Raw genomic sequence first — 13,945 nt, 5'->3', positions numbered from 1 at the left:
TCATCTGCTTTTATGTGTAAAACCTCTATTTTTGTGGTGGTGTTTATTTAACTCTAGTATGGCTTCTGAGTAAAAGATCTATTCCAATGTCTACTGACTTCCTGTCTGAACCATCTTTCTAGTTCTTAATTGATTACAGAGTCAGCATTGCTGCTATTCATTTAGTTCTTTTTCTTTTGACATCAATGCTTTATAAAAATAGTTTGCCTAACCTAGACTTAATTAAGAGATAATTTGATTTTATATTGGAAATTCATATTGACAAGTACCCACTATTCTTCTAAGCCAGAGAAACATTTTGTATGACGAATTAGTTTACTGTATATTTTGAATACAGTAAACTGTATATTTTGTCGTTTTGTATACAGTATAATATATATTTTGTATTCAGTATTTTCATCTTTTACATATCTGATAGCCATTGTTGTCAGCAAACAGATCCTCCAGTACCCAGTAAAAGCTATTGAAATAGCCCGGATGTGTCATCTGTACAATCAGCGGTCTGAGAAAATCTCAATTACACGTCACAAATACCTCATTACAAAATATTTAAGAAAATAAATAAGTTATTTGTCTCGTTAGTGAAGTACATAAAAAATTAAAAACTTTCAAAATAGTCAACCTAATCCCCAAACACACCCAAATGACATGGCACTTGTCCATTTTCTAATTAAAAAGAGTACATTTTCTGTCATTTAAATATCATTAATGGTACTTGTGCACTTTCTCATAATTTTGAAGTTGTTAATGTAAGATCTAGTTTATATTGTAACTTTATATTACAATTTATTATATTTGACATGGGATAAGTAGCAGTATGGGTGTGACTGTAAAAATTGCAGTTATTTTTATGGTTCATCTGGGGCCACCTCAGTGTAAAGGTGAAACTCCATCCATGCATGGTGTCACTGTTTTAGAATCTGGAGGCCATGACCGGATGTCAAGTCATTAGGTGAGTTTCCCAGAAGTCATGCTTTGTTGTTCTCATCTTAACAGTGTAGTTTGCTTTTGTCCAAGTTTGTGGATGAATGCTTAAAAACTTCTTATTAGATTTCTTCTGAGTTTGAATTTCAATTAAGACTTGTACTTTTCTATTTCTGAATTGTGTGTTTGGTTAGCACATTACCAAATCAAAAAGTCCTAAAGATGGAAGTCGTTGTAGCTTCAGATCCATACACCGCTGCCATCAGCATTGGTGAATATGAGAATAAACCATGATGAGGCTGTCATGATGGGTGCTGACGCCTAGGGTGAGGGTGAAGAACCGGGTGGAGTCACAAAAAGTTCAGATTTTGGTGACAAATTTATAACAAATTTTCAAATAAGAATTTTGTGTAGAAGGTTTCCACGAGAACAGCGGTTAAACATGGATAAGTCAGTCCTAATTGATGGTCAACTTTACTCACCATATCAATGGGCCCATTGAATTCACAATCCTGACCTGCTATTTATTTTTGTTAGAGCTAGCCTTTACTCCTGTCTATGAAAGCAATTTCTAGTTTAGAATTTGCTTGAATGCCCACGTGAAATTCAACATTAACATTTTCTATCAGTCATGGAATCATCCTATAGATGAGTGTTTCTCAACTTATGGTTCACAGCCCACTTTTGGGTTACGGGCTGCCGTCAGTGGATTGTAATGGGTTGTCTAAGCGATCTACGTTAATGAATGATGTTTATCCCTGATGTTTATCCCCATGTGTAACTGTCAGTATTTCATGCATTAGAACCCTTGCCTATCCTTACATTCGTGTTTTGCTCATTTCACCAACCCACTTTTACATTTGTGATCATTTCACCAAGGAGAAACTCTAGTGGGTCATCAATAAACTTAAAAACTGAGTCGCAAGACTGGAAAGGTTGAGTAGTGAGAAAAGTGCTATACAGTATAAATGTAAAGCATTATTATTATTTTTAATAAACACTGCTTTAGATCAACGAATCTGTTGAAGTCAAGGGTACCTCTTATACTGATAATGTAAACCCATTCAAAAATCAAATTTGAGTTATTCTAGATCACCCAAAATTGTGTCAAGTTCACTGCTGACCCTCAAGCAATGAAAGCAGTCAGGGATAGTCAACTGGATTTTTGAACTCTTAGTGTGCAGTGAAAAGACTGTTTTAGATTTGTGACAGGGTCCAGTGGCCAAGGAGAACACAAAAAGCAATTTTTCACACTGGATGCTCAGAGACAGTCTGTACTGATTTCAAGGCCTGGAAATAAAAATGTTCATTACAGATAAATAACAACAAATATTTATTTGAGTAAGCTTCACTCTCCTTTATGAGCAATATTTGAGTCAGTGATCTTACTAACTTTTTGGTTCATCAGGCTTTACCTACCTCCAATGTAAAAAAGCAATAAATAATGTGAAGGCTAGGGGGAGCCAATGAGCCCCATACCCCAATTATGAACACTCAAGACACTCCCAGGTTTAAATAAAGGGAGTTTTATTACAAGAATACCTTGTATAACAAGCCAAGAAACAAGTTGTCTGTTCTCTGTTTTTCTCTCCTCTCTCTAATGCACTGCTTTTCTCCAGTCAAGCGTTGCCTTCCTTCCTCCCAGCTCCAACTTGCCTGGATAAGGCAGTGCGGTCATTTTTATTGAGGACCTGGGAGCTTTTGTTCATTGGCAGCACTTCCACATCAAACAGAAGTCCCGAATAACAGGGAGGGTATTTCACTGCAGTACCCTCTTGCAGCACCCATGGATTCCAGCTAGGCTGCGTTACCGGACTACAATTCCCAGAACTTCCTGCTGAAGTGCGTATAGGCACTGATATTCAGGGCTGTTGCCATCTGGCATCCTCTGGGAACAAACATCCCTTACAGCCAGTCCTTCCCTTTTATCTTTGCCAGGGAAGGTACTACAAATATTTCCGGTGAGGACACCTGTCCATCCACCTGGGGAGTCCTGTTCAGGTATGGCACCATCCTCATCCTTGGTCGGAATACCTATCTGTCTTCTTAGAGCCTCCTATCCAGGTAATGAACCATTCTCTCTCCTTGTCGGGATGCCCGTCCATCCCATGTGGCACTTACAATAAATAAACAGATTTCTTAGCTAGCAATTAGAATTTCACTTGATATTAAAGTTTTTATATATTAGGTAGAAAAGAATGAATAACTGTGGTTAAAATTTAAATAGGTCAAAATGAGGGAAAAATTAGAATTGTATTATAGGCAGACATCACTGAACATACATCTACCTGTAAATCAATTTTCTGCATAACACTTCTCTTTGGTTGGCCTGACTCTAATCCCATTCTAAATTTTTAATAAATAAAGCTAACATTCTTCTAAACCATGCTGTTTACTGCTTCCATTGCTCTCCATCCAATACTTTCCTAGTATCAGCTAGCTATTACAGCCTTAGTGATATAAAGACACTTCAAAGAGGGCCCCTCCCTTTAGCAGAGAGGGGATGCTGCACACATCTCCCCAGGGTAATGCCTGACGTCTGCCTCTGTGTTCTTTAAACAAGCTATTTATTCAAAGCACGGCAGTTGCCCAGAACTATCGGAGCAGCAACTAGTGACAGATGGAAGAAAGCACAGGCAACAGTGGACATTACAGATTTTCAACTCAAGCATAGACAAACTGGCTGACTTTTAAAGACCGACTGGCATAGACATGGCTTCTGGAGTTGAGGAGCACAGATTCCTAATCTTGGCCTTTTTTGCTTTGATACTCCCGTTTAGCTTTGCGTGTCCAGAAACATGCCGTTGTTCCATTAGTTCTGTGCATTGTTTTGAACCGGACACTATCAGTATGGTCCCAACACTACCCTCCCAGGACAGCGAGAACATCACAGAGATGTAAGGATGACTTTATTCAATTACTTCTTTGCCTGCACCTTATGTATGTAAACCAAGAATTAAATTTGTTATCTTTTTTGGATTAAGTTACCCTGAATTTTATTGGTTTGCCCTGCACAAGTTGCTTAACATTATTATGCCTAAAGTATTTTAAGACAGGCTTTATACTTTGTTTTTATCTCGTAGTATGATTAAGTCTGTTTAGAGAGTAATCTAATGAAGAGCAATCTATTCCTCTTTATAACTTTAAATTGCAGTGTGGGATTTCCTAGTCAATATAAAACAACAAAAAAAAAAGCATATAATGAAGTGCCAAGAGGTGTCACATAGTTCTGTGAGAATGTGACAAATCTTTTTCTCCTAACTTCAGAGATGAATAGGAGGTGGGCTTGTACAAGAAGCTTATTGCTTTCTTTTCTGCTGTTGTGTAATTACTATAGTTTAAACATCAATATCAATAGAAAGGTGATTTTCTTCTGCTCTATGCTTTATACTTGTCAGCTTTTAGTGTAAGCAATTTTTACAAAAATACAACACAGAGATATTGTGCTGCTACTTTATTTTCCAAGCTTGACTCCAAATTCATCATGTCGTATCTGCCGTTCAGTAAATCATTACATGCTTTATTAAGCACAGAGTTTCTTCACAAATTGCACTTTACAATATTTACAAGAAAAGTGGAGAAAAAATGTTTTTGGATAAGAATCAAAGAATGTTTTCCTTTCCACAATCAAGACATTCTGGCACAGCACTTACTGAAAAAATTAGTAAGATTGGCAATTATTGTTGGCAGTGGCTTCAAGGAAATTGTCCTTATATTTTTTTAACATTTTAACAATGATAAGCATTTGATTAGTAATGAAAATATATTTGCATTTTAAGCCTACCCCATGAAAAAAGTGTTCTTACCAGATATTGAATACTTTAATAGTTATATAACTTACAGAAAAACATTTAAAATTCTAAAAGAGATAAACCCAGAGTTGTATGGTACACTGTAAATAACTGTCAGTAGTTATCAAAAGATTCACAGGAAAAACACAACGAAGGGATATCAGAGTAAATATGTAAGCCTTGATAATATACTTGAATATTTTAAATGGTATAATAAAGATACTTCAAACACTTAAATTACACTTTTAAATTACAATGAATCTATAAGCCTATATGAAGAAGTTTCATTGTACTTGCAGGAGAACAATCACAAATTATCTTCATTAATTAATCAATGGACAGATATTGTTGGGTTCCATTTATGTTTAATCAGTTTCTTCCTTGTTCTTTGTGTGTTTCTATGTGTATCAGTTCTGAACTTGATAATTAGCATAATCTATACTATATTTAACTATATTTTAACTGAGAATTGTTCACACCGCTCTGTGCCTGCACTCAGTGAAGAGCGCTTTACAAAAAAATAAGTTGTAAATCTTGCATTATATGTGAGTTAATGATGTGTTGTGAACACACAGAATAGTTCATAATTAAGGCACAATCCTTTAAAACTTTTAGTGATACTGGATCACACAATAAATATATTGAGTTCACAGGCCAGCTCCATAAAGTATTATAACTTCAAAAAAAACAAAACATTTTTGTCTATTACATCATATGCAGAATATGGTCTGTTTTGTTTTAATTTTGAATGCTTTTAAAATATTTAAATTTACTACTTCAAATTGTATAATGAGTATGGTTGAACTTCTGCATGTTAGTTATTTATATTTATTTGTTTAAAATTTTTCTAATAGACAGCGTGAGGTAGTCTAGAGTTGATCACCAAAACAAGCACATTTATCAACACATGAAGCAACATTTACAGCAGGATGAAGGTTACAGAAGGCAATAGGGTAAAAAAAAACAAAAAAACAAAACCTAAGCCTTCAGTGCCTAACTAAACACAAACATTCCTGTGGACTCTGTGGGGTGGCTGGTCCACTTGGCCATAGCAGGACAATCTCTTCTTCTTCTTCTTCTCCTTACATCTCTGAACTTCCTTCCTCCATCATTAAAGCTCTTATTCCAAATTCTATGTTCTTTGGAGGGCTAGTTCTGTAGGGTTAGAGTTAGGGTTAGATCTTTCAAGCAATTCAGATTGCTGCGGTGTCCCCACGTGTTGCTGTGTGAACCCCTAAACACAGATGTGTATTGAGCTCTTCTACACAGTTGCCTTTGTGAATCTATTAAACATGGCTTGGAAAAAATTAGCATCACTAAAAAAAATTCTTTAACCGTTATCTTTTGCCCAACCCAGGACTTTCATTGCTAGAGAGTTGCCTTTTCATTAAATGGTTGTTGATTCTTTGATAATTGTTAAAAAACAGATAGATAGATTAAAGACTAGTGACAGGTTAATAAGTTTTAAAAAAACTATATGTGTAACTATTTTCTTTAAATAAATAGTTTATTCACAGCTAAAAAAAAAAAAAAACGTTCACAAACACAAAACATCTGCCAGTCACATTAATACAAGTACAATACATTAAGGCTTTGTGCAGAACTGAATAAATGTTATAGTAGTCTGAGAGCACAAATGCAATTTTTAATACAACCACTTACATTAATAGCATTAATTGAGATTGCATTTTAGAACACTCAAAGTAACAGAAAGTGCTAAGATTTGTAGTTGCTAAAAGGCTCCCATCAACCTGAAGTCTTGTATTCCACTTCCAGGGGTTGACGCATATCCTTTAGACGAGGACTGCCAATGCAACTAAACAAAAGACATGTTAAAAAGTTGAATTGACTATTCAGTGCTTCAGCAGTAATTACACTATAAATGATATCAACATAATTACAAAGCCCAAACTCATATTCACATGCTCACAAATGGAGATGTCCTTAGGAAGATTTTTACTAACATAAAAGATAAGACGGTTTTGGTCGGTTTGAGGCCAGAAGCATCTCATCTTCTGATGTCTTATTTAATAAGTATATTATTTCTATGCAAAGCAAGGTTATTGCTTTTATTATGTATGAAAAGAAAAACATAAAAATATTACAGTAAAAGAGTATTTGTGTTAAAGTTATATTTTCAAAATTTGTTCAAGTGAGGATTTATGTTAATTGTATTTTTGGAACTATTGCAGTGTCAAATTCCCAAAACTAATTTTTATTTTTTTTCAGAGTAGACATATGGTTTGTAGCATAATATAATAATAAACTATCTATTATTTAAGGCATCTATTTATCAATTTAGAGCAAAGACATTAAACATAATAATTATTCATAATTATAGTTAAACAAATAATCTATTGTTAAATGGTTTTCTGTTGTGTGACATTGGAATTAAAGCAGACTATTTCATGATCATCTTTAGCGCTTGATTCTTCTCTAAGGAGTTTATTTGCTTACCTCATGCTCTTCCAAGTTTTCCTTCACGTACTTCGTTCCTGTCATCAAGCACATTTCTAAACTGATCTGGTGTATGTGAGCATACATTGTGACAAACTGGAAACTATTCTGTAACCATGATATGTAATAAGCAGGTATAAAAAATGGAAGAGTTACTAATATACAAGGGGATGTGAGCCTATAATGCTCATATTTCAAAGGCCCTGTAGTCTGTAATTGCTCTCTTCTTTTTCGTAATGAATGAACACTACACTTGGGACAAGCATTCAAGTACTATGCATACAGTTCTTTCATTTCTGTTTTGAAGTAACCATACTAACTGTTCTGTACGTTATGTGACTTAGTTACTGTATGCTGTTTCAACTTGCCACGTTTGGCATTTTTCACAATGCATGTAATTCTGATTAACAATGATAAAGACACATAAAATAACATTCCCCTTTATATTTTTGCTGGTAGTTATATGCATTAAGTGAGTGAATTTTGAGTTTTAGAAGAGGATTATATAATGAGTCTCTTTTTACAGACTAAGATAATTCAGTTTCAGTCATCAAAAACACAGTAGCAGTTTGCATATTTTAGTGAGATGAAGTATTTCCCTCATGAGTACTAAATTGCTTACACTTAGCATGATTTATAATATTGAGTGCATTAAAAAGTTCATAATCCATCATTGGCAGCATGGTGGTGCAGTGGTAGCATGATGCCAAGCAGCAAAGAGACTGGGGTTCATGTCCCTGGTGCTCAGTGTGTGGATGTTCTCCCTGGGTCCATGTGGGCTTCCTCAAGTTGCTCCAGTTACCTGCCACATTGCAAGAACATGGCAGTGTGGTATAGTGGGTCCACAGCTTACTGAGCAAAAGCCATTAATTTTTAAATAAATAATCCCCGCTCTCGCGGCGGCATAGCGAGAGGGCATTGGGCCATGGCGAGTGGGCGAGTGCACAGGTGAGGAACTGCCCACATCTGTGATTGCTCCCGTGGCTAATAGGTTACAGCTGTCATGGTCCTTCTCCATTTAAAAGAAGCGCGAGTCAGTCGGGAGAGGAAGGAAGGAGAAAAAGGGAGAAGTAATGAGGAGAAGAAGAGAGAGGAATAGAAGAGAGAGGAATGAGAGGAGAGAAAGGAAGAGGACGAGGTTGTAGGGAGCGAGTGAGGAAGCACGCGGTGCAGGAGAGACAGACACTCGGAGCGTGTGGTGAGCGAATGAGCGCTCCTGGGTAGCTGCATGTTAACTGGGTGTTAGGCCGACACCCAGGTGTTTGAGTTGATGTTGCTCCAGCTGAGCGACCACGTAGCGGGAGTGACCAGAGGAAAGCGACGAGCCGCAGAAGACCGTGGAAAGGCAGCGGAAGTCGGGAGACTTGGTGGTGGAGTCCCCAATGTGTGCGTCCTGGCCATTGGATGGAAACTAAGTCTCGGGGATTGGAATGAGAGCCAAACCGAAGCCAGGGATCGGGAGGTCTCCAGTCTCGTGGGTGTGTGTGTAGAGGAAAGCAGTTGCAGAGAGCGTCTTACCTGTTGCTAAGCCCGAACGGGATAAGCAGGTGAGACGCATACAGAAAAGAAGCACCAGAGTTGTTGTTGTTTTAAGACTGCTTCCTGATCATTTTACCTCTCGTTTTAAAGGATTGTTTTTCTTATTGATTTTAACCTCCACGTTTTTATTTTATGGATTATTTATTGGAGCACTTTGGAACTGCACTTGATTATGAACATTTTGTTTTGTTGATTGTTTCTTTAAATAAAAGCACTGCTGCACTTTTTCAACCATCCCCTTGCTCAGATGCTCAATTTATTGCCTCCACTGACTAGCTCAATCGGTAACATTACCGACGGTGTTGGGTTGAAGGGCTCCTGAACAGCAATGGGAGTGTGGAGCCAGAACCCACATCGTCACAGGCAGTTAGGTGGATTGGCATTGTCTAAGTTGGCATGATAATTGGTGGTATGTGCTCTAGCTGCCCCATGACTGTGCCCTGGGATAAGTGGTTAAGAAAGGAAGTGGAACTGGAAATAAAGCCAAAATGTCATCTATAAATTATTATTATACTAAAAGTAAACTTGAAATACTGTATTTCACTCATTATTTAGTTTGTTACAGTTCATGTTGGTTTCCATTAAGCTTTTTTACACTGACGAATGCTTAATATTGTGTCTGTCTACTGTAAATGGAGCACAACAGTTTTATCTTGTATTATTTTATTTTCTGCAATGTACTGATACCCAGTCCCAGGCTGTTTTTTGTTTTCCCCTTATACTACTGGTATAGGCTCCATTTGCCAAAGTTATTATACACTTTTTCCTAAATGTGATGCATTTATACATTGTGAAAGGTTATTCAAACTCTGAACAAACTAAACAGTGACAATCCCAATCTTTTCACTTTTAAACCTTCAGTAGGTTCTGTATATATGAACATGGAGATGCATGGAGTCAGTCACATGCTGCTGTCTAGATTTGTCATTTAATGTGTGTCAAAACAGAAAATTGGAAAGAGAGAACACTGCTTAAATTATTCAATATTCAAAGCTCATATCTCAGAGAAAACAAGATTTTCAAAACTTTGTGAAAAACATCATGTGTTGAGAATATTCCAGAGTTTAGCAGAGAGCTTTTCAGGTTTTTGGCTGTATTCTACATTGTACTTTATCTGGATTGTGCTGAAATACTGACTCAGGATTAAGTGCGTTTAGTAAATGGGCAGATGGACGTTTTAAATTCAATCAGATCGTTTTTAAATTAGTAAGGATATATCTCTAAACTCTTCACTGTTTATTTGATTTTAAAAGAATGAAGTGCATCTAAATCAATATTAGTAAAGTAATTTGTATTTGAAAACACATGCCCTTTTGTTTTTGTTTCAACACCGAGTATGGTGATATATCTATTTATACCTTGTAGCATTATTTAATTTTAAAAATACATTTGCAATTTTTCTGTGAAAAGCACTAAGGTAAGTGATATCCCTTCAGGTTCAGTATCTGTAGTTTGCTAAACTAGATCATTTTGAAACTGTCCATAATTTTGTAATAATAATAGTGTTATAGTTTTTATACTCTCTTCCCGAAGCTTAACATACCAAATGGTTCCTTTTGGCATTTTCTTGTTAAAATGTAAAGTGTCTTAAAATCTTGATATCAATGGCATGCTTCATAATGTTAAATGATAAAGCAATTGGCAGCAAATCGTATTATGTGATATCATCTACTGTTGAATTCTGCGCTCTAATATTTCCATTGCACTGTTATATTGTATTGAGGATTACTTGTGTTCTGTTCTGTGTATTGTATTGTATTTACCCCCTTATTTTTATACGCACTGCAAACCCAACGTAACTGGAAAGGGGTTTATCTTTGAACTGCCTTTCCCAAGGTTTCTTCTATTTTTTTTTCCCTTCAAGGGTTTTTTGGGAGTTTTTCATTGTCTTCTTAGAGAGTCAAGGCTTGGGGGGCTGTCAAAAGGCAGGCCCCATTAAATCCCATTGCGGTACTTCTTGTATGATTTTGGACTATACAAAAATAAATTATATTGTATAATTGTATTCTATTATAAATAAGGCTGAAGACATTGGCTGAAGTGAGAGTGGAGTTCCATTATAAAACTTAATGTGGTTCATCACGGTAAGATAAGACTCAGCCGATTTATGGTTGTTATTTGTGTTCTCAACACCTAGACGTGGCAGTGACAGTTGGAGAGGAGAGGAAGGGCAGTGACAGTTGCAGAGGAGCCAGAAGGGCCTGATGGAACCTAATGGCAGTCAGCCATTGATCACTAAAATTATAAATATTATTTATAAATTTACTATATTTTTTAAATTATTTTAAAATGATAATTGTATGTAAATTACTTTGAATGAGGCCAGGTGAATTTAATTCTAAGAGCTGATGAACCTATGAGATGACAGAACTGCACTGACTTGCTGCTTACAAACTGCTGTTTTGTCTCAGTCAGATGAGGTCTGTTTGTTTTTCCTATAACACCTTTCAATATGAGCTCTATCATAAATGGAGCTGATGTTACAGTAACTGTGCTGTTCCAGTGTTTTTTTGAGACTCTAGCAGCCTCAGTTAAATGGTCGGTATTATTTTCTAGTTATATGAACTCCTAGAATACAATGATGTGCGTTTTGTGTTTGTGCATTTTGTTTGAAAATACTTTATCATTATTTTGGCCATGCCATTTTGTTTTCATGTTCACCACCATTTTGTATTGATCGTTGCATGGCAGTGGCCATATTGTTTACAGTTTCTATTCCCAGAGCTGGTCACATGACATGTCATTTAATTTCATCCCACCTGTAGAAGATGATGAGGCATAGCTTCTGCTATCTGAGTATTGGATTTGCTACAAAATACGGACCCATTTGTTCTTACTCAGTCTGGGTTAAAACAAGTTAGTTTCAGGACCTTTTTCTTGCCTTTTTGTCTAAGATACTTGTCTTGTATTTTGTACTTGACGAGCAATATTTTGATTTCTCCTAGTATTCAGAACCAAGCCTATCTCCCTGACTTCTCCCATACAAGTTTTTCATTTCCTGGTCACTTTATCATGCCATTACCGGCAGACAACCTAAGATAATACCAATGGGGGCTCACTCTGAAAGATAAATAAACATTCATTATCAAAAATGCAACAGAGCTTTAAATTAATGAGAAGACATCTAATAGAGGATGGCAGTTTTTATAAAATTTTACAAGGGCCTATAAATTTTATACAGTAGACTACTTTGTCTTTGGTTCACCTGTTGACTCTCCAGTCATACAATATTTATTTTCATACAGTTAACTGTCTTTTGATTAGTACAATATTGGGCTTCTTGATAAATTGTCAGATAATTACAGTTGGCTCAATAAATTGCTGCTAAAGTGTTGACACAACCAAAGATCCATGTCAAAATAACATCCCATGGGGAAAATGTAACTGTTCAAAGTTTGCTCATTGATGGCTCGAGAGACTTAAAAAAGCTTCTCATTTATGTTTCATTCAAGAATCAACTTTGTCACAGATGTTTCTCCTAAGATTTCTTAGAACAACAACATTTATTTATATAACACATTTTCATACAAAAAATGTAGCTCAAAGTGCTTTACATCATGAAGAATAGAAAAATAAAAGACAGAGTAAGAAAGTAAAATAAATCAACATTAAGTAACATAGAATAAGAGTTAGGTCCGATGGCCAGGGTGGAAAGAAAAAAAAACCCAAAAAAACTCCAGACGGCTGGAGAAAAAAATAAAATTTGTAGGGATTCCAGACCATTAGACCGCCCAGTCTCCTCTGGGCATTCTACCTAACATAAATGAAACAGTCTTCTTTGGATTTAGGGTTCTCATGGAAGGACTTGATGATGATGGTCATGCAGACTTCTGGCTGTTAGTCCATCAATGCTGGAGCATCATGATGCTTTGAGTAGGTGGAGGTGGTGCCGGCCGCCACCACAAAGAAACCGGAAAAAGAAACAGAAAAGAGAGTTGGGGTCAGTATGGATTTTAGAGCCACCATGAATAGTTATTATGATGAATTGAACATACAGATTATCAGGATTAAATGAAGGTGAAGTTATGAGAAAGTCATGTTAAAGTAATGTGTTTTCAGCAGTTTTTTAAAGTGCTCCACTGTATTAGCCTGGCAAATTCCTATTGGCAGGCTATTCCATATTTTAGGTGCATAAAAGCAGAAGGCCGCCTCACCACTTCTTTTAAGTTTTGCTTTTGGAATTCTAAGGAGACACTCATTTGAGGATCTAAGGTTACGATTTGGAATATAGGGTGTCAGACATTTCGATATATAAGATGGGGCGAGATTATTTAAGGCTTTATAAACCATAAGCAGAATTTTAAAGTCAATCCTGAATGACACAGGCAACCAGTGTAGTGATATTAAAACTGGAGAAATGTGTTCGGATTTTCTTTTCCTAGTTAGGATTCTAGCAGCTGCATTCTGCACTCGTTGCAAACGATTTATGTCTTTTTTGGGTAGTCCTGAGAGGAGTGCGTTACAGTAATCTAGTCGACTGAAAACAAAAGCGTGAACTAATTTCTCAGCATCTTTCAAGAAGAAAGAAAAAACTTTAGATAAAAAGGAGACATGAAACACAACTTAGGCAAAAGGAGTCAAAATTGAGAATTTAGCTTGAAAAGCATGTAACATTTTGTGAAGTCTCTTTCCAATGTGTTATAATCTTTTTCAAGACTTCACACTGTTTACTTATTGTTGGATTGATTCCTTTATCCAAGAATTACAACATAGGAAATATGATTGGTTATATTTCTTTTGTTTTCCAGTTGGGGCACAGGCAGATTAAGTGGCTTGTTCATAGTTATATGGTGGCAGTAGTGAGATTAAAACACCTAACCTAAGGGTTTGAAGTCCAAGATCTTAACCACTATGTCATATTGCCTGCCTTATCTTCCAGAATAACTGTAATCTAATTGTAGCATAGCAATATAAATTAGAGCAACTAATAGTATTATTCAGAAGCAAGGCCTACATTTATTTTATTGTAGTAAAGTGTTTTATTACCACAAGTGGCTGTCCTTACATTTCACCACATATGCGGGACATTCAAAAACTTTCCGTACTTTTATATTTTTGTTGGAAACGGTGAAGGTGGGAGGAGTAGTAATTGGGCATTAAAAAGTTGGGAAAAGTGCATTGCAAACGAAGATGACTATGTAGAAAAGAGATGAAAATAACAGATGTCATTTTGCTTGACTTTTCACTACATTCATAATGGCTAACATGGTACAACACCCTAGTACTATAGAAAA

At 36.1% G+C, this 13,945-nt stretch overlaps 1 protein-coding gene across 1 annotated transcript in view; it reads left to right on the top strand.

Moving 5' to 3' along the window:
• Positions 1–3,529: 3,529 nt before the first annotated feature.
• Positions 3,530–13,945, top strand: part of ntrk1 (neurotrophic tyrosine kinase, receptor, type 1) — a 105,132-nt gene continuing 94,716 nt past the window's right edge. The window contains exon 1 of the mRNA XM_039740513.1: positions 3,530–3,821. Coding sequence (XP_039596447.1) covers positions 3,637–3,821 — 185 coding nt within the window. The 5' untranslated portion in view covers positions 3,530–3,636. The remainder of the gene's footprint in view (positions 3,822–13,945) is intronic.

This window comes from Polypterus senegalus, chromosome 1 (assembly GCF_016835505.1).
Source record: "Polypterus senegalus isolate Bchr_013 chromosome 1, ASM1683550v1, whole genome shotgun sequence".
In the NCBI taxonomy this organism is placed as follows: domain Eukaryota; kingdom Metazoa; phylum Chordata; class Cladistia; order Polypteriformes; family Polypteridae; genus Polypterus; species Polypterus senegalus.
The sequence above is the reverse complement of the archived record's forward strand: the minus strand, read 5'-3'. Positions and strand labels throughout refer to the sequence as shown.